Raw genomic sequence first — 20,609 nt, forward strand, 5'->3', positions numbered from 1 at the left:
CATTATTCACAGTAGCTAAAATGTGGAAGCAACCCAAGTGCTAATCAATGGATGAATGGATAAATAAAATGTGGTATTACATACCTGGAATATTATTCAACCTTAAAATGAAGGAAATTCTGACGTATACTATAACATCAATGAATCTGGAAGACATCATGCCAAGTGAGATAAGCCAGTCACAAAATGACAAATGCTGTATGATTCCTCTTACATGAGATATTTAGAATAGTCAAACTCATAGAAGCGCAAAGAAGAATGGTGGTTGCCAGGGGCTGGAGGGAAGGGGAAATGGGATGTTATTGTTTAATGAATATAGTTTCAGTTTTGTAAGATGGAAAGAGTTCTGGAGAAGGATGGTGGTGATAGATATACAACATGAGTGCCTAACACTGAACTAGACACTTAAAAATGGTTAAGATGGTAAATTTTATGTTATACGTATTTTACTATAGTTTTTAAAAACTGAAGGAAAAAAAAAACTTCGTGAAGAAAAAAAGAAGGGTTGGGAAATAACATGTCTAGAGAACTCTTTCATTCATTCATTGAACATGTAACTATTGATTGCAGCCATGTGGCAGGTACTATGCTAAGTAATGAGAATAACATCTGAAGCAAAACTGACAAACTGGACATGGTGTCTGTACTCCTAAAGCTCGCAGTTTAGTCAACCTGTACAAAAGTGTTCTCGTAATTTAAAATTTTTCTTGTAATAAAATTGAAGAATAAAAATTACCTAACAGAGGAAAATTATACCCCAATGAAGTTGATTTTTAAAAGAGAAAATGATATACAGTTGACCCTTGAACAACACGGGATGGGGGGTTTGGGGGGAGTTAGAAGTGCCCATCCTCTCCGCAGTCAAAAATCTGAGTATAACTTACAGTCAGCCCTCCATATCTGCGGTTCCACGCCTGTGGATTTAACTAACCGTGATCGTGTAGTACTATAGTATTTACTATTGAAAAAATCAACATATAAGTGGACCGAAGCAGTTCAAATTAATGTTGTTCAAGGGTCAACTGTATATGTTATGATTATATAATATTATATTGTTTATTATATGAGTATAATAATTGTATTATTAATTATAAGAATATGCCTATAGTTATTCATTATATTAATTTTATTATAATTTTTAAATATATATGTATAATTTCCCATCCTCTTACCCAAGAACCAAAAATTAAAGCTGCCTCTAATCTCCCCACCCCAGTGTGGGTTCTTAAGGGAGCTTCACATAAACTTACATTCTGCAGGGATCCCAGCACAAAGTTGGAAAAAAACACTGCTTTAGCTTAAGGCTATGATAACCATTTAAATAAAAGAGCTCCTAAAAGAAGATTAAAATGTTGAGTTTTACTAGTCATATTTGTTGACTCTGTGTAAATGAATATGAGACTAGATTTTGGTTGCAGATTAGAGAGAGAACATAAGGCTACCAGCTCTGAGGGACACAATGTACTCCACTGAAGTAGGGAAAGACCCCAAACAGGGAGACTAGCTATGTGCCTTTTATTTCCCTCTCTATTCACTTTGGCCTTTCATTTTTGACAACTAAATTAGAAGATCTTCTATTTTAGTCCATCTAAGGACATTACATTAAAGAACGGCTGCAGAATTTTCAAGTAAGAAGCAGAACATGAATGCTTTACTCCTAGACTTCCAATCAGGTTAATTTTTCACAAGAGAATAAAATTTCAATTTATTATGAATTGATTGTGCGACCTGATATATGCAGGCATTATGTTAGGCCTTAGGGAGAATACAAAGATGAGTATGACACACGCCTGTCCTGAAGAAGCTTATAGAATACTATGGTAAATAAAAAATATATACCAAGCAAAAGGGAGAATGTCTGTGCTAATTCTTGAGGGTAGGGACTGTGTCTTAGTCATGGTTGCATTTCTAGTGCCTATTACCACGCCTAGCACAGAACAGGCATGCGATAAATGTTTATTGAATCGTTAAAGAGAAAGTGCTATGGGAGATGCTGTAGAACTGCATTGTCCAATACAGAAGCCGCTAGCCACATGTGGCTATTTATATTTAAATTGACTAAAACTGAATAAAATTAATGTTTCACTTCCTTGGTCACTAGCCACGTTCAAGTGCTTAATAGCCACATGCGGCTAGGTGGCTACTTTGTTGAACAGTGCAGATTATAAAATATCAAGGAAAGTTCTAAGGCACAGAACTGCCATAACAGATCAAAAAGAGGAAGGTACCAAAGTTCTCCACTGAGGAAAGGCAGAAGAACAGCATTTGAGATGAGCCTTGGAGAATGAATGGGTAGGATTTTAACAGGAGAAAATGGAAAGAGTATCCTAGAGAAAGCAATAGTAGGGGAAAACGTGGAGGGGCTGGAAAGGGCAGGGTGTTCAAATCATTTCACATGGTTCAAGCTTTCACAGAAAAGAGGTGAGAGTGGTGAAGTGGTGGGCTGAGTGGGCTAGACCTGGTTTTATTCCCTTTCTCTGCATCCCTCTTTTCCTCCACAGCCGAGGCCACCTGCTTCAGGCCTGTTTTAAGATTGGAGACGCTTAAGACCAACATTCTGGTATTCAGCATCAACACCATTCTTCCGAGTCTAACCCTTAGGTGGGAGCTCCGTTCTCCTGCCTAGACATCTGCTTTAAATCAATCCCCTGATTGTGTCCAGGTTGTCTAAGTGGACCTCTTCTTTGGGCTTTGAGCTAAGTCCTTTGCCAGTCCTTTCCCAGCTACTGACTTTACTCTTGACTTTGTATCCTTGCTACTCCCCCCAACCCCACATTCCATGAAGGCCGTGTTCCCAACTCCTAAACATGCAGATCTTCCTGGTGCCAAATGTTTATGCAGACATCTGGGTGTAATCCACCCACGTGCTATAATGCCCTGATATTCCTCATTTTGCACATTCTCTTTGTAGAGATCACTCTCGTCCTTGGGCACTGTGCCTTCTCCCTTAGCATCTACAGCTGGATTCGTTTTCCCAGTGGCTGCCCTATGCAGATGTTGGCCCCTTCCTGATAACCCACCCTGCTAAAATAAAGGTCATGCCTGTCCAAATTTGGAATCTGTGACAAGAGGTCAGTAGTGGAGAGCCTTAAATGCCAAAGCCAAAGTGCTTGTACTTAATAAGGAGAGCCTCAAGAAGTTTTTGAGGAAGCAAAGTCCTCACAATCAGTGTTATAGATGAGTAAACACCATGTGTAGGTTGGACTGGAGAGGTTTATTTGGGTGGGAGATAATACCAATTTCTTTAGCCTTTCCATGTGGACTCTTCATAACCATATGTAAGTGATTTTGATGCCTGTCCCTGTATTTTCCCCAATTCTCTGAAGTTTTTTAGTTAAAACTTGGATGGTGTATTCCTAACAGGGTCTATCTAGCTCAAGCATTTTCGATTATACAGCACTACATCACCTTACCTGCCTCAGTGTTGGGGACACTTGATACTCTATTCTCTGTAGCTACTATGCCCTCTGATTAGGGTGATCAGCCATCCCAATTTGCTTGGGACTGGTCTACCTTTTGCACTAAAGTCCCAAGTGCCATGAACTTCCTCAGTCCCAGGCAAACTGGGACAGTTTGTTATCCTAGTCTAGGTAAACGAGGATGGTTGTTCATCAGATGTGTCAAGCACTTAGAATCTAAGAAATAGCCAAGACTGTCAGGTATGGCTGGGGAAGCTGTGCACTTCCCAACTGTGCAATAAAATGGTGGCAACTATGTATAAGACCACTAAGCAGAATGAGTCTCATTAGCACAGCACCAGTACTCACCTGGGCTTCTCAATACCTTCACCTAAACCTGAGACTACAAGTCAGTCTTACAGAGTAAGTGTGTAACTTGCCAAGTGGGAGCTAGACTGCTTTGACTTCCCAGGAGTCACCTTTTAAAAAATAACAATCCTACATTCAAAAGTAACTTTTTAATGATATTTTTATTGTAGGGGAACATACACATAAGACTTCTTGAAACATACTTTCTCATCTCACTGTCTATACTCATACTCCTTGCATGCCAGGAGCTTCCCCTCCATCTCTCTTTTTTTGTGTCTGCTAACCCAACCCATGTGAGCTACTATCTTTTCCCTATTGCTCTCCCCTCTTCTGTCTCCCCGGCCCCAACACGCCATATACACTGATTCCATCACAACATTTCAGGCATCAAGATGATTGCATTAAATTTAATCAACATTTTAAAATGCAGCATCAGTATACAACATTTATTTATATTTTACTTTAAGCTTGAATATGCTGCATTTGATAAACAGGTAAAACAAGCTTTAAAGATTAAAAATAAGACAAAACACCTACTTTCCAGAAAAGCCTTTTCAGAATGAAGTTTTTCGGGGCTGCTACTTTAAGTTCTGTACTTAAACAAAGTATCTTCCTCAAAGTATTGTCTTTAAGAAAAAGTTCAGATTTAAGTTGACTGAAGTGCTTAATTTTCTCCTCAGATCTACAGAAAGAAAAGAAAACTTTCCATGGAAAAAATGATTAACAGCAGTTGAGGAATATCAACGATTATTGCTAGGTTTGTAAAACTTTGTTACTAACTGAATTTTAATATAGTTTTGTACTTCTAGCTTTGTTACTTATCAGTAATGAAACTTACTCCTCCCAAATTGAACTATTTATTAATCTCCAAACATACTTTTTTGCCATGCCCCTTTACTCAAGCTGTACATATCATGAATACTCTCATTGTTCCTGGTAAACTTCTGTACCTCTTTCATAGTCCAGCACAGAGTTTGTTCACATACCATTTACCATAACCCACGAATCATATGTAATATTATTTGCTTAGTATTTTTTCTTTAAATCAACTCATTTTTTCTTAGAGAAGTTTTTTTATACAGAAAATTTTGTATCACTACTTCACATGGGAAAACCAGTACCATTTGTTATAAATAGCAGGTAACTGTAAAAATAGCAACAAAATTCTAAGTAGATGCTCCCTATTTGAGCCTGAAGCCTGCTCTCCCTTTGACAAAAAGGCAGATGAGCATGTGTTCAAGAGCTGCCACTACTGGCACCAAGCCAAGAGGTTCTGTCAATGAGGTCAGATGAGTTGGAAAAGGGAATCATTTTTTACCATGGAATTCAAAGTTATTTCATGCCATGTCAGAATACCATATGAAGTCATCTTCCATTACTGCCCCATGTGCGTTCCACACTTCAGGAAAAGCTGGCTTAGCTGAAATGAGTTAACACCTTATTCTCAGAGCTTTCCCTAATTCCACCAATGATGGGGAACCCTCTCCCATAGCACTTTTTCCATACTTCTTACACCACACTAATCCTACTTCACTCCATTGCAGTTATTTGTGTACTTGTCCTGGCCCCTCGGCTTTGCAGCAACTTGAAAACACATTATCAGGTTAGATATTGTTTCCATCTCCCACTGTGCTCAATAATAACAACCTGTACTTAACTGAGCACTGACTCTGTGGCAGGGTCTGGCCTGGGTTCTCTTCATGGACTAGCTCATTCAGCGTCACTAGGAGGGCTGAGCTGGGAATTACTATCGCATTTATAGGATGTTAGGTTAAGTAGCCTGTCCAAGCTAACACAACCAGTGATTCAGATAAGCAGGGTGCAAAGTAACAGTAACAGAACATGTGTAGGTTGATGGAAATGTCTTAGAATTTCTGAGTTGAAGTAAAAATATTTTTACCACTTATTCCACAAATCTTGATACCAGCCATTTATTCCAGTAATGCTACATGGAATCTTGGTTCTTGCCCACTTCTTCCCCCTTTATTTAAAAAAAATCGAAGATGCTCTCCTCTATGCAATCAATGAACCTCTCTTATTAACGCAAAAATTAAAGCTTCCTGAAAAACAGTCTCTTTTCTAGTGGAGATACTGGAGGAGATGATCGTTAAGAATTCAGTCTTAGCCATCAAAAAGACCACAAATAACAAATGTTGGCAAGGATGTGGGAAAAAAGGGAACCTCTGTACACTGTTAGTGGGACTGTAAATTGGTACAGCCTCTATGGAAAACAGTATAGAGGTTTCTCAAAAAACTAAAAATAGAAGTACCATATGACCCAGCAATTCCACTCCTTGGTACTTATCTGAAAAAAATGAAAACACTAATTCGAAAAGAGACATGCACCCCAATGTTCATAGCAGCATTATTTACAATGGCCAACACATGTAAGCAACCTAAGTACCCATCAGCAGATGAACGGATAAAGAAGGTGTGGTATGTATACACAATGGAATACTACTCAGCCATAAAAAAGAATGAAATTTTGCCATTTGTAACAACATGGATGGACTTGAAGGGCATTATGCTAATTGAAATAAGTCAGATAGAAAAAGGCAAATACTGTATGATATCACATATATGTGGAATCTAAAAAATACAACAAAGTAGTGAATATAACAAAAAAGAAACAGACTCACAGATCTAGAAAACAAACTAGTGGTTACCAGTGAAGAGAGGGAAGGGGAAAGGGGCAAGCTGGAGGTAGGGCATTAAGAGGTACAAACTACTATATATAAAATAAATAGGGGGACTTCCCTGGTGGTGCAGTGGTTAAGAATCCACCTGCCAATGCAGAGGACATGGGTTCAAGCACTGGTCTGGGAAGATCCCACATGCCGCAGAGCAACTAAGCCCGTGCGCCACAACTACTGAGCCTACGCTCTAGAGCCTGCGAGCCACAACTGCTGAGCCCAAGTGCCACAGCTACTGAAGCCTGCGAGCCTGGAGCCCGTGCTTCGGAACAAGAGAAGCCACCGCAATCAGAAGCCCGCACACCGCAATGAAGAGTAGCCCCTTCAACTAGAGAAAGCCCGCACGCAGCAACAAAGACCCAACGCAGCCAAAAATCAATCAATCAATCAATAAATGTATAAAAAATAAAATAAATACGGACTTACCTGGTGGTCCAGTGGGTAAGACTCCACATCCCAATGCAGGGGGCCTGGGCTCGATCCCTGGTCAGGGAACTAGATCCCGCACGCATGCCGCAACTAAGAGTTGGCATGCCATGACTAAGAAGTCTGCATGCTGCAACTAAAAGATCCCACGTGCCTCAACTAAGACCCGGTGCAGCCAAAATAAATAAATAAATAAATATTAAAAATAAAAATAAATAAGCTACAAGGATATATTGTACAGCACAGGGAATATAGCCAATTTTTATAATAACTATAAATGGAGTATAATCATTAAAAATTGTGAATCACTATGTTGTACACCTGAAACATATAATATTGTAAATCAGCTGTACTTGAGTTAAAAAAGTGAAAGAATTCAGTGATAACAGTCATGGAGGCAGAAGAACATGATTATGAGCATAGGGGCAGTGTCAGGCAGGCTGATCAATATCCTAGATCTGCCCCTGTTCCTCTGAGTAACTACCATGGGCAAGTTTCTTAGTCTTTCTGTGCCTCAATTTCCTCATCTGTAAAATGGGGATGATGATAGTACCTATCCCACTGTGCTGTTTTGATACTTTAGTTACTTCATGTGCTTAGCACACAGTAAGTGTTTAATAAATGTTATCTAAATAACAGAGGAATAAGCTTTGAGATCTTGCTTCCCTATACATCCATTTCTAACTACTGCCACATTTCATTTAAAAAATAACCATAGGGGAGGGGGAAGGGTAAGCTGGGACGAAGTGAGAGAGTGGCATGGACATATATATACTACCAAATGTAAAATAGATAGCTAGTGGGAAGCAGCCGCGTAGCACAGGGAGATCAGCTCGGTGCTTTGTGACCACCTAGAGAGTTGGGATAGGGAGGGTGGGAGGGAGACGCAAGAGGGAGGAGAAATGGGAATATATGTATATGTATAGCTGATTCACTTTGTTGTACAGCAGAAACTAACACACTATTGTAGAGCAATCATACTCCAATAAAGATGTTAAAAAAAAACCAAAACCATAAAATCCTTCTATTCTCTGAGAATTCCAAAAAACAGCAGAAATGTAGTTTTCACAGAGAAATGAGCTTAGAAAAGCAAAAGCCCAGAAAAAATACAATATCAGCACAATTATTTTGAAATTGATTTTCCAGTTTTTTCCGTTAGGAGTCAGCAGTTTGCTAAGATCCATGTAGAAAGGAACTGTTTTTATCTTTTGGCACCTATGATAATAGATTATAATATCAAACTATATATTTTTTAAAAAGGCCAAAACAAATTTCATAAGAAAAAGCACACTAATCTCTTCATACTAAAAATCAATTAATATATAAATTGAGGTCTCATATACCTCATAAATTCAAGTTAGATTCAGTAGCCTATATTTCTACAGAGAAGTTATGGATAATCATAGTTTCTCTGAACATTCAGAGAATATTTGCTTTTACACAGATGACAAACTTTCTTTGACTAATTTAAATAAGAAAAAGTCTAGGCCAGAAGACTCCATTATTCAACTTAGGAATAAGAGGAAATTTTACATTAATGTTAACAGATATTCTGTATTTTCATGAGCTAGAAAACATAAATTCACCCAAATAATGTAGCAGGAGGATTACTGATTTAATGATAACCTCTATTTTTCCTATTTTTTTTCATTTTTCCAGACATTTAATATCAGTAGTACCTTACATTTGAATAATGCTTTACAGCTGGTACGGTTTTTCATACATTATCTCAGAAGTGCTGTGTATATGTTCGCAATGGTCAGATTACAGAACTCACAACTGTGACAAAATCTAATTTGAAAACCCAAAGAATATTTACTTCTTTTAAACTGAAGGTTCCTTGTAGGCACAGACTATTTCCTATGTATCTTGTGCATATATTTGCATCCTTCATGGTGCATTAAATTACTACACTTTAAATATGTTGCCTTCAGAAATTAACTTTACAAGAAAAATGCTTTTCCTGAGTCAAGATAGTGGCAGAACTGTCCTTGCCTTCAGGGATAAATTTCAAGCCACACAAAGTAAGAGTCTGTGTTTATTATACAATTAGCTTTAAAATCACTTTACATAATATAGTACCAAAATTAAAACTGATACTTTTTTTTTTAGAATAAACATAAGAAAACACGTAGAAATTCTAAGCTATCTGTATAATCATCTTTTAAAAAAAGAAATCCCGGGACTGGGCTTCCCTGGTGGTGCAGTGGTTAAGAATCCGCCTGCCAATGCAGGGGACACAGGTTCGAGCCCTGGTCCGGGAAGATCCCACATGCCGCAGAGCAACTAAGCCTGTGCACCAAGACTACTGAGCCTGCGCTCTAGAACCCGCGAGCCACAACTACTGAAGCCTGTGCACCTAGAGCCTGTGCTCCGCAACAAGAGAAGCCACTGCAATGAGAAGCTCGTGCATCGCAACAAAGAGTAGCCCCTGCTCACCGCATCTAGAGAAAGCCTGCACGCATCAACGAAGACCCAACGCAGCCAAAAATAAAATAAATTTAAAAAACAGAAAGAAAAAAAAAAGAAATCCCAGGACTTCCCTGGTGGTCTAGTGGTTAAGACTCCACACTCCCAATGCAGGGAGCCTGGGTTCCATCCCTGGTTGGGGAACTAGAGCCTGCGTGCTGCAACGAAGATCCCAAGTGCCGCAACTAAGACCCGGCGCAGCCAAATTAATTAATTAATTAATTAATTTTAAAAAAGGAAATCCCAAACATTATGTTATTTAACCCCTACATACCTCAGAACATATCTCGAAATAACTGGAACATTTCCTTGCAAAATCATCATTATCACACCAACAAACCTATCAATAATTCTATGGTATTGTCTAATACCCAGTCCATATTCAAATGTTCTCTCTTGTCTTAAAAATGTCTTTTTATATTTGGTTCATTAAAACCAAGATCTAAATAAGATAATTGTTATATTTGCTTGCTATGTTTCTTAGGTCTTTTAAAAACTTTTACTACAGAAATTTTCAAACATACACAAAAATGGAGAAAGTCTTATAAGAAACCCTCACATACCCATCACTTAGCTTCAGTAATTTTCAACATTTTGCCAGTCTTGTTTTATCTATTCCCTTATACACACACACACACACACACACACACACACCTTTTAAAATTTTGAGATAAAATATACATAACCTAAAATTTACCATTTTAACCATTTTCAGGTGTACAATTCAGCGGCATTAAGTGCATTCACAATGTTGTGCAGTCATCACTACTATCCATTTCCAGGACTTTTTCATCTTCCCAAACAGAAACTCTGCATCCATTAAACAATAAGTCTCCATTCCTCTCTCTCCATGGCTCCTGGTAACCTATATTCTGCTTTCTGTTTCTGTGAATTTGCCTATTCTAGGTGCCTCATATAAGTGGAACCATATAATATTTGTCCTTTTACTACTGGCTTATTTAACTTAGCATAATTTCTTCAAGGCTCATCCATGTTCTTACATGTATCAGAATTTCATTCCTTCTCAAGGCTGACACACCCACACTTTTAAGTCAGATTCCAGTTTAATTGTTTGAACAAAGATATGTCATAGGTGGTGCTATGTGTTTCATGTTACATCAAATAATGAGGCACAAAAATTTTAAGTGCCTCATTATAGCATCCCACTTAAGTGATTCTAAGACTGATCAGTGGGTTTAGTTATTTACGTGAGCCCTCCATTTTGAAATTCCACTTCACCTTTCTGTCTGCTGGTTCCATCCACTGAGGATCTTTGCATGAATCTATTATTTCATCATAGGTTAAAAAATGGTAACTTTCTAATTCTGTTAAACCTTCCACATTCATTAGCTGGAATTCTGTAAAATGGAATTTGCTGTCATCAACTTGGGCTACTTGGTTACCCTGAACTAATTACAGTTTATGCAGGAAAGGCAGGATAAATGCTTAATTCTTTCCATTTGTTTGCTGATTTGCAGAAAAATGAATTAGTGCCCTATTTACTTCTAATGGAGTTCAGTACATTTTTATTTCTTAACCAGGTGGGGGAAGGTAGGAGGGAGGACTTCCTCTCTCTGATGCATCATTATACACTTTGGAATTTTTATGTATTCGTTATGTTTTAACCATCTCATTCATTATTTTTTCTGATTCTTGATTTGTTCCATCTTTGGCTATCAGGAGGCCCTTCATGTGGGCTCCTGTGTCCTTTAGTTTGGGCCTTGTTACTCTTTGCATTTTGCCATAAGCTGTTTCAGACTCATTTGTATATTTCCTACCCCAGACCTAGAATCAGTCATTCTTCCAAGGAACTTTGGTTCCCTTTAATGGGGAATGAATTGTATCTTTTAAAATTAAACTTTCCCTTAGTTCACTTACATCACCCCCAATATACGTCACTATCGTAAACCTCTCAAAAGTCGCTCATGACTTACTTAATATCAAAATTATTGACACCATCAATTGACAGAGTGCTCTCTATGTACAAAGCACTGTTTTAAGTAAGAAAATAAGAAAATTAATAAGACATACTCCTTGCCTTCCAGGGGCTCACAATCTATTAGAAGTAATAGTCACATCACAAGTAACTACTTCAATGTAAGGCTGACTATGATAAGAACATAATAGAACTATGAAGTAGGGATAAAATCCAAACTCCTTTGCCTTGCATATAAGGTCCCAGCCTCTATCTTATTTCATTCATTCATTCATTCATTCATTCATTGTACAAAGGCTTATTGGCAGCCTACTATGTGCCAGTGACCAAGGAACAGTCCCTGCCCTTAAGGAGCATATTGCATAATAGGGCAGCACATAAACAAGCAATCCATAATACAGAGTGGACAGTGCTACAGATATGTAAGCACAGGACGTTATGGAGGGGCCCTCTTAACTTAGTCTTGAGAAATGATTTTTAGACAAAGGGATAGTGAGCTAAGACTTGAGGAGTTGAAGTTTCTATGAAGGGGAAGAAGAGAAGAGAGTAGGGTTCTAGAATAGAGGCCATCATGTTAGGGCCCAGATTAACAGGGAACTTTTTGAGAGCTATGAGTTCATTTGGATCAGGAGCTTAGGGCAGGAGTGTGGAGGACACAATAGAAAAATAAAGAGACATCAGGAAGATTTGTAAAAAGCTGTTATAGCGTGTAGACCTTCTAAGGGCAATGGGGAGCTATGGAAAGGCTTTAAGGGAGGAGTTACACGATCAGATTTGTGCTTCTGAAAGATTCCTCTGTTGTATTGAAGAATGGTCTAGAGGGGCAAGGGTGAAGGCAGAGGCCAGCCAGGAAAATACTGTCAGAGCCCAGAACAGATAATTGGGTCTGAGCATGTGGCAGTAGAAACAAGTGGGTGTTATCCAGATATATTCAATAAGTACAGTAAATCATGTGGTGATGACTGGATTAGGGGATGGGGATCTCGGGATCCAGGACTCTGGCTTAGGCTGTCTAGAGATAATGACATCATGCCCTGTTTAGGAAACACAGATGGAAGGTCAGGTCACGGAAGGAAGAGGCTGAGTTCTGTTTTGAATATGCTGACGTTATGGCTCCTGTGAAACATACAAGGAGTGATATCCAGTGGGTAATTGTCTTTGCAATTCAGGGCGAGAAGAGATGTAGATATAAACGTGATGGCCAGCATCACGTAGAGTTAGGAGAGGCAAAGATGGCGAACACCCCCCCCCCCCCCCCCCCCCCCCGTGCAACTCTGTCCTGTCATCACTCCTTACCTATATGGCTTTTGACTTCCAGTAGCGGGACTGAGCTCGCTAACATATAGGGGATCTTGTAAAAGAGTAGCTTTCTGAAAGAGGAAAAAAAGTGGGAATAGTTAGAATTTTTGTTTACTGAAAATCAATTCCCACTACTTTTAGTCAATGTCATATATCTATTCTTTAATCCCTTCTACAGTACATGATTTGTAACTCATTCCAGTATTTGATAATACTACAGGGAATTTTTTCCTTATATAGTTTTTTTTAAGTTTTAAACATAGCATTTGTTCATTATAAAATAGAATAATCTATAAAAATCAAACAGTACAGAAATGAAAAGTAAATGATAAAAGTTCCCTATCTCTCCCTACCCCTTCTGTCTCAGTATTCAAAACACCTTACTATTGTTGGTTTGGTTTATATTCTTTCAGGCATATAAAAACATGTTAATTATAACATATACATTTATAATATTTACATGTTAGATGATATATTTTTATAAGATGTATTTAATACTAGCTACATCATATCACATATTAATCTGTATTTTTTTCACTTAATATATGGTGGACAGTTTTTCATGTCTATGTATATAGATTTACTTCAGTCTTTTTAATAAAGATTACCCAGTATTACATAGCCGAGATATACAATAATTTTGTTAACTATTCCCCCATTAATGGGGTTATTTTTTCCTTAAATCTTTAGTGCTGCCATTTCCCACTCATACTGGGTCTTGAAACAAATTGGCATGTAGTGTTCAGAAAGTTCTCTAAATAATTTTTTATTTATGTTGAGGCTTAACAGACAGGTCAGAAGGAATTTCTGAAATGTTGCTGATTTACAACTCCAAACAACTCCTGTCTTATTCCTTAATAACAGAGTAGGGTGGTGGGTGGGTGTGTAGGGGGGAATTATGTACTTTTTCTTACTATTTTTGTCATTGCTCTATGTTTAAAAAAGAAAGCTGCCTTTTCTTTCCCTCTCCAAATGTTTATGCCTGCCTTAAATCTAGAATTTTAATTTGAGGATATTCGTTATTTAGCTTTCTAGCAGTTATTCCACAACATATGAAGGGCAAAGAATTGCCATATTTTGTCTTTGTAGAATTTGAGATGCTAAACAATGCAGATATAATTACTTTTGGTGAAAGTTACAGATAAAATGGGTTACTGACAAGGACAACTCTTTGGAAACCTTTAAAATCAGAATGAGTGCTAATTTCTAACTGGATGGTTTAGGTTAATTTTATCTGAAAGTATACAGAGAGTTAAGATGTCTAATTCCTTTTCCCAGAAACATTTATTCATACCTCAACATGAAAGAAATCTCAAGGCACAAGAGAGCAATTACCCAAGATAATTCTGACAGATTTAGGAGATTATTTTTGTCCATTTCCTAAAACTTATGAAGATAGCCAGGACTAACCAAAGGTGACCAACCTAATGAAAGACTTCAACAATGTCACAAAAAAGTCACAACTTTTAAAATGTTTATATTAAGTTAATATCTTATTCTCACTAGAATGAATGCTAACCTGATAGATTCATCATTTATATATGAAATATTTGCTTACTCATTTTTCATCCTTCAATGAAGGATGTAGTTAGTTCCCCGACCAGGGATAGAACCCACACCCCCTGCAGTGGAAGCATGAAGTCTTAACTGCTGGACCGCCAGGGAATTCCCAGAACATTGTTTTCAATGATAATATCTGACAACTCATAAAGATAATCCCCCTCCATCCACATTATTTCAGTGGTCATAGAAAAAAAAAAAAATCAGACTGTCTGGGTTCAAATCCCAACTCTATATTAGTTGTACAACCTTGAATGTATCATTTAATTTCCCTGTGCCTCAATTTCCTCATCTATGAGATGAGACTAACAGTCCTACCTCGTAGGACTGTTGTACAGATTAAATGAGTTAATATTCAGAAAGCATCAGAACAGTTCCTACCAATAATAACACTACATGTTAGTTATTTGTTATTGCTTATAGTGTCAGAAGGGCTATGAGTTGGCCTATCTGACTTACCCCAACCATGCCTTTGCTGCAGAATTTAAAAGTAGTACTTAAAACTGGGAGTTAGTTAAACAGTTATTTTGAAATATTTAGGTAGATTTTTAGAAGTCAATTAAATTGTGGTTTTTCTATTAGAACATATGAAGCCTTCTTTTAATAGATCAGGATTTTCCCTCTATTTGTGATTCACTTACGTTCTTAATTTGGAGAAAGCGGTTTAAAATTTTAGAGAGGAATTTTAAACATTTAACAGTTAATTCAAACAATAACATTCTGAACTGTGCTATGAGAAAAAAATGAGAGTTGTCTTGCAATCTTTCACAATTTTTGTCCACTTATAAAACCCCCTCCTTCCTAGCTTCTTCTGAGTGAAAAGAGTCTTTCATACTTCTTAATATTATTATGTTGGAAGATCAATAATAAAAATTATGTATCACTGAAGATAAGTAAAAAGGGTCATACTATTCTTTTAATAAATTACTTATTTTAAAACTGATCCTGGTGTTATAAGAAGATCCCTAAATGGGAGTTCTGACTCTGCCCCTACAGTTATTATATAATGTTGAGTAAGTCACTTAGAATTTTTGTGCTTCAGTCTCCTCATTTATAAAATAAGGGACATAGACCAGGTGATCTCTATAAAATTATCTGATCTTATGACAATGAGTCTGTCAACTACAAATTGGCACTTGCCACTGACACTTGCCATCTGCCTCTACAAGGATTAAGTCATGTGCTGCTGCAGCTGCTAACTTTTCAACACCCCCTGAAAGGAGTTCAGGGTGGAGAGCGGAAATGAGGCATGCTGTGGTCTGGGAAAAACTGGCAGAACCGGTCTTCAGATAGTTAGATATTTTCAGGAGCCAGTTTTATGAGCCCAGTTCTTGTATCTCCTCATATCTAGAAAAGCACTACTAAAATCCTTCATGACGTCTGTTCCTCGTGACTAGCAGTAACCTTCACAAGACTAGCAGAAACCTTCTGCAAAAAATATGTGCTTGATTGCATGTACTCCCCTTTCACCAAAATCACATAGATACTGACCTTCCCCCCTACCTGTTTGGAGCAGTTTCTCAGAGCTATCTGAGATGCTGTCTCCCGGGCTATAGTCATCATTTTGCCCAAATAAAATTTAACTCACAAATCTCATGTTGTGCATTTTTTTTTCAAGTCAAAAACTCCCACTAACCTACTTTCAATAGCACAGCTAAGAAATACAGAAACATATTGATAATGTTGAACTTTATCTGAGCTCCCTGCTCTCTGAAAGCAGAATGGTTGAGAAATCACCCCAGCTAACTGCAAAAGACCACCCTGCTCACAGATATTCCAGGATAAGACCTGTCTCCAACCTTCCTCATTGATTCCCATGAGACTCACTGCTGACTCCCCTGTTTATTACCTGCCTCTATAAAACCTCAGGTCCATCTCCTTTTCTTGAAGACATGTCTCATTAATGAGCATTTTCCCTATTGCAATAGCCTGATAAAATCATATCCTTAATGGTCCAGTGCATTATGTCTTGCACAATATTACTAAATTCCAAGGTTAAACTTCCAAAATGGGGAGGAAGAGCAGGGAAGCCTACCCTAAAAAACAATACTCAAGTCAAGGTTAACTTAGGAGCACACTTACTATAACATAATTGTTCCATGAACTTTTTAAGTGCAGAAATATTGATGAAGTTGTGGAAATAATGTACAAATGAAGTTCTGACTCCTTTTTCTCTAGGTTTGGGTTACTCTGTAAAGGGGAGGCCAGGGAGGAATTTCCTAAGTAAAACTCATTTCCGTTCCCATTGCCCTTGAAAGGGATTTCACTTAGAGAGTCTTTGTGATCTGAAAGTCCCTGGGGTTCTTTTGTGTTTGTGGTGCAAAATGGCACACCGATAGCCTTGCTAGTGGCTGATGTGGGCTGACAGCTCCTCCTGGAGGGGGTAGGTAAGGGTCGACAGGCACTTTGGCCATGAAGGGACAGCTTCTTGAGGTCTGAAGGAGGGCCAAGAGTTGAGTCCTTGGATGGTGTGCTGCTCTCTTGGTGGTACCTGTCAGGTAGAATTTAGAGTTAAACATAATATTCAGAATTTAACAGTAAGAGACAAAGAGAACCCAGTAGCCCCATTGCAGCAGTTTAAGAGTCTGAAAGTAAAAGTCTTCACATAAAAGAAATGCTTGTAAGAGAAAGGAGTGATTTACTTTCACCTGCCGTTGACCATTGACCTAGAGGAGGTATGGCACAATTCTTCAGTATACACTCCTGCTTTCAGAAATAAAACTCTATGCTATGTCATTTAAAGAAGAATTTTTTATATCTAAAGCATTATGCCTGTCCTTCACAGAGCCCAACATTCCCAGTGAAAGGACTTTTCATTGTAGTTTTGAAACTTGATTGTTCTTTCATCGTGCATTTCTAATGGATCCTATAAAGAAAAAAGGACTATTCATATGGAGAGATGAAGAGAGATTTTTGTAAAATGGTGTTCTCTTTGATTCATATTTTGCTAACACTCTCTGATTTTTCCAGTATCATCCCAATAGCATCAGCACTTTTTTCAGAACCAATCCTGGGTCCCATCTTTTACCTTCTCTGTTCTCTCCAGCTCACCATGACTCATTTCTTTTCTCTGCAACACAGGAAGCAAGTGGTGGAGGCTAAGAAGTTGCAGAGTATGAGATCTAAGTTCTAAACCAGGCTCTGCCACTCAGTGGTTATGTGACTTTGATTGACCTAAGCCTCAATTTCCTAATTTTAAAATAGGAACAATAATAGAACCAATCTCATTGAGTTTGTGTGAGGATTAAGTAAGAAAATACATGCAGTGTTTTTTAACACTGGAAACACTCAGTAGGTGCTGGTATTAATATTATCCTATATTGCCTTGAGTTGCTGGTTTATCATTTTACATTAAGATATCTTCCTTATGAGACTGGAACCTCCATGAAAGTGGGAAACCACTTTGTTTTTATTAGTTCTTAATTTTAAACAGGTATAAAATTCATTCATCATCTGTACAATGCTATGAACTGTGCTGAGTTCCAGCCCTCAGCTCCCTCTTCCACTGACCTTACATACGTGTACACGCATGCATGCACACACACACGCATACACAAGTGCTCACCTCAGTTCACTTATCCAAGTTCCATCCCCCTTAAACAGCCATCCTTGCCAAACCCTCAGGCTTAAGGATGTGCACACTGGCATTGTGGTCCCAGAGCATGATCAGGAAAGAGAGTGTACGAGCACCCCCTCCTTCCTGCACTCTTCTTGCCCTGGGGAGTGGCACATGACATGGCCAGGTTTTAAACACACAGCTAAACAAATTAATGTATATGACCCATAATCTCTGAATGCCACTTACTGATTATCTTACCTTGCCCTGTTTCTTCATAGGATTCTAGTATTATGTAACAGTGATATCAAAGTATCTAAGAATATAAGATGCTCACATAGGATTTTCAGGTCAATGAATATGTGTAGCCTAGAAATGGATGATACGTACTCCAATCCTCTTGAAAGTGATAGCTTTTCTTTATTCTTGTAGATGATATTTTCTAAAATTTTCTTTATGGAAATTAAGAGAGTTAAATAACCAGTGCACAGATTATGTTAGGTAATGTTATGAAATTATGTTAAAATGTTCATTTTAGGCACAACATATGTTTCATGTGAAAGGTCAGCAAAATGATTTCAGGTAGTTACAGAAAGGCACACTTGAAGTGACTGTTATTTACTCAGTTGTATGAAAAATTTATTATTTTAAAAAGCTAAAAGAGTTTCTAAAAAGGATTACCTTTTTGACAGCATAAATTAAAATGTCATGGACATTATAGCTTCACCAGTGAAGCAAGCCAACTCATAAAGCTAAACTGTATTTTTCACATGAAATTCAATAATACCCACTTTTAGTAGTCTGATTAAAAAGTAGTTCATTACTAAGCAAGAGTTCTACAACCTTGAGTTTCAACATGTGTCAACTTCATATTTACTCAACTAAGTTGCTGAAAGTCAAGTGTTTTTCTAATGAGCTGATTATGTATCTCTAGGGAGAGCCGCCGCAAAGGAGAAAGCAGTGGGAGAACTGGGAAAGAGAACTCCAGGATCAAAAGTATGCACAAATCGTTTTTCTCCTTTCTCCCTCTGCATCAAACACAGATAAACTCCTTGAGGCTGAAACTGTCAGGTTAAAAGCCAGAGTCCAAAAAGCAGCAGGCAACATTAAACAGCTTCAGAAAAATCTGTTAGATGCAAAGTCAGCTAAGAATGCAAAGTACATATATACTAGCATATTGACTCTATCAAGAAATGAAGAAAAATGGTAAATAAAATTTACTTGGGCTTCCCTGGTGGCGCAGTGGTTGAAAATCTGCCTGCCAATGCAGGGGACACGGGTTCGAGCCCTGGTCTGGGAAGATCCCACATGCCACGGAGCAGCTGGGCCTGTGAGCCACAACTACTGAGCCTGCGCGTCTGGAGCCTGTGCTCCGCGATAGGAGAGGCCACGACAGTGAGAGGCCCGCGCACCGCGATGAAGAGTGGTCCCCGCTTGCCACAACTAGAGAAAGCCCTCGCACAGAAACGAAGACCCAATACAGCCATAAATAAAATAAATAAATAAATAAATTAATTAATTAAAAAAATAAAAATAAAAAAATAGAATAAAATAAAATTTACTTAACTTCTTTCTCATCCTTTTTAAGAGTTTTAAAATGGAATAGAAAAAATAATTGATTTTTAAAACTCTTAAAAAGGATGAGAAAGAAGTTAAGTGAATATGAAAACGGAGTTTAGTTTTCATGGAAAGCAAAACACCGATCAGACCGAAATTGTCAGATTAATGTGCTAAAATATAAGAAACAAGCAGAACAATAAGGAACAATGATTCTTCCATAAAAAAAAATCATATAGACCTAGATCTCAAGATGTAGAATTTGAGCTCTCCTGAATAAAAAATTCCCCATGAAGACTCTACTAAAGCAGAATTGGTGAAATATAAGCAATTCTATGTAAAATAATTCAAAGCTAGAAAATAATTCTCAGATATTTAAGTGTAATCAAGAGGCTGGCAGAGACCAGTGCCAAATTCTTCATGTGACCCAGAGTCACATAATATTCAAAATGTCCCAGATGCAATCCAAAATTACTTGACATTTGAAAAGCCAGGAAAATCTCAATATCTTATGAGGAAAAAGAAAATTAACAGATATCAATCTTGAGATGACAAAGATGTTGGAATTATCAGACAAAAGCTTTAAGGTAACCATCATAACCATGTTCCAATAAATGAGAGTGAACCCCTTTGAAACAAATGGAAAGATAGAAAGTCTCAGCAGAGAAATAGCAAATATAAAAAGGAACCAAATGGAAATCTTAGGAGGAAAAAATACACTACAATAACTAAAAATTTTTAAATTCTCTGAATGGACTCAATAAGCAGAGTAGAGATGACAGAGAAAAGAGTCATTGAATTTTGAAGATAGAGGAATAGAAATTATCCAATTTGAACAATCCAGAGAGAATAGAGATTGAAGAAAAAAATGAACACATTCTCAAGGGACTGTGTGACAATATGACAAAGATCTAATATTCATGTCTTCAGAGTCCCAGAAGGAGAAGAAAAAGAGTGGTCCAGAAAAAATATTTGAAGGAATAATGGTTGAAAACTCTCCAAATTAAGCAAAAGACGTAAACTTATAGATTCAAGAAACTGAGTGAATCCCAAATAAGATAAACTCAAAGAATTCCACACCAGACATATCATAATCAAACTGCTGTAAGTGATAAAGGAAATTAAGAGATATTTAGAACTGAATGGCAATATACATCAAATACATGTGACTCAGCTAAAACAGATTTTAGGTTATAGCTGTTGTTGACTCTGGGTCTTATTTAAATTCTATGTAGAATGTGTTTTTTTTTTAAATCAGACAATCAACTGCTGTGTGCATTCTGTTCAGGATTTTTACTTCCATTCAGAGGAGAGGTAGGGCAAAGTGTGCTTACTCCACCTCGACC

At 37.6% G+C, this 20,609-nt stretch overlaps 2 protein-coding genes across 3 annotated transcripts in view; one reads left to right on the forward strand and one right to left on the reverse strand.

Annotated features, from left to right (window-relative positions):
• Positions 1-20,609, forward strand: part of XPOT (exportin for tRNA) — a 148,094-nt gene that overhangs the window by 53,635 nt on the left and 73,850 nt on the right. Inside the window, exon 2 of one of the 2 annotated variants that reach the window (XM_059936406.1) lies at positions 4,448-4,524. The exons of the other annotated variant lie outside the window; for it this stretch is intronic. The gene's annotated coding sequence lies outside the window, so the exon portion shown is untranslated. The remainder of the gene's footprint in view (positions 1-4,447; positions 4,525-20,609) is intronic. 2 annotated transcript variants of the gene reach the window in all.
• C10H12orf56 (chromosome 10 C12orf56 homolog) overlaps positions 1-20,609 on the reverse strand; it is a 74,801-nt gene that overhangs the window by 24,928 nt on the left and 29,264 nt on the right. Inside the window, 3 exon segments of the mRNA XM_059937372.1 lie at positions 4,305-4,449; positions 12,588-12,661; positions 16,233-16,641. Of these exon segments, the coding sequence (XP_059793355.1) occupies positions 4,305-4,449; positions 12,588-12,661; positions 16,233-16,641 (628 nt within the window).

The sequence above is a fragment of the Balaenoptera ricei genome, chromosome 10 (genome assembly GCF_028023285.1).
Source record: "Balaenoptera ricei isolate mBalRic1 chromosome 10, mBalRic1.hap2, whole genome shotgun sequence".
Classification (NCBI taxonomy): domain Eukaryota; kingdom Metazoa; phylum Chordata; class Mammalia; order Artiodactyla; family Balaenopteridae; genus Balaenoptera; species Balaenoptera ricei.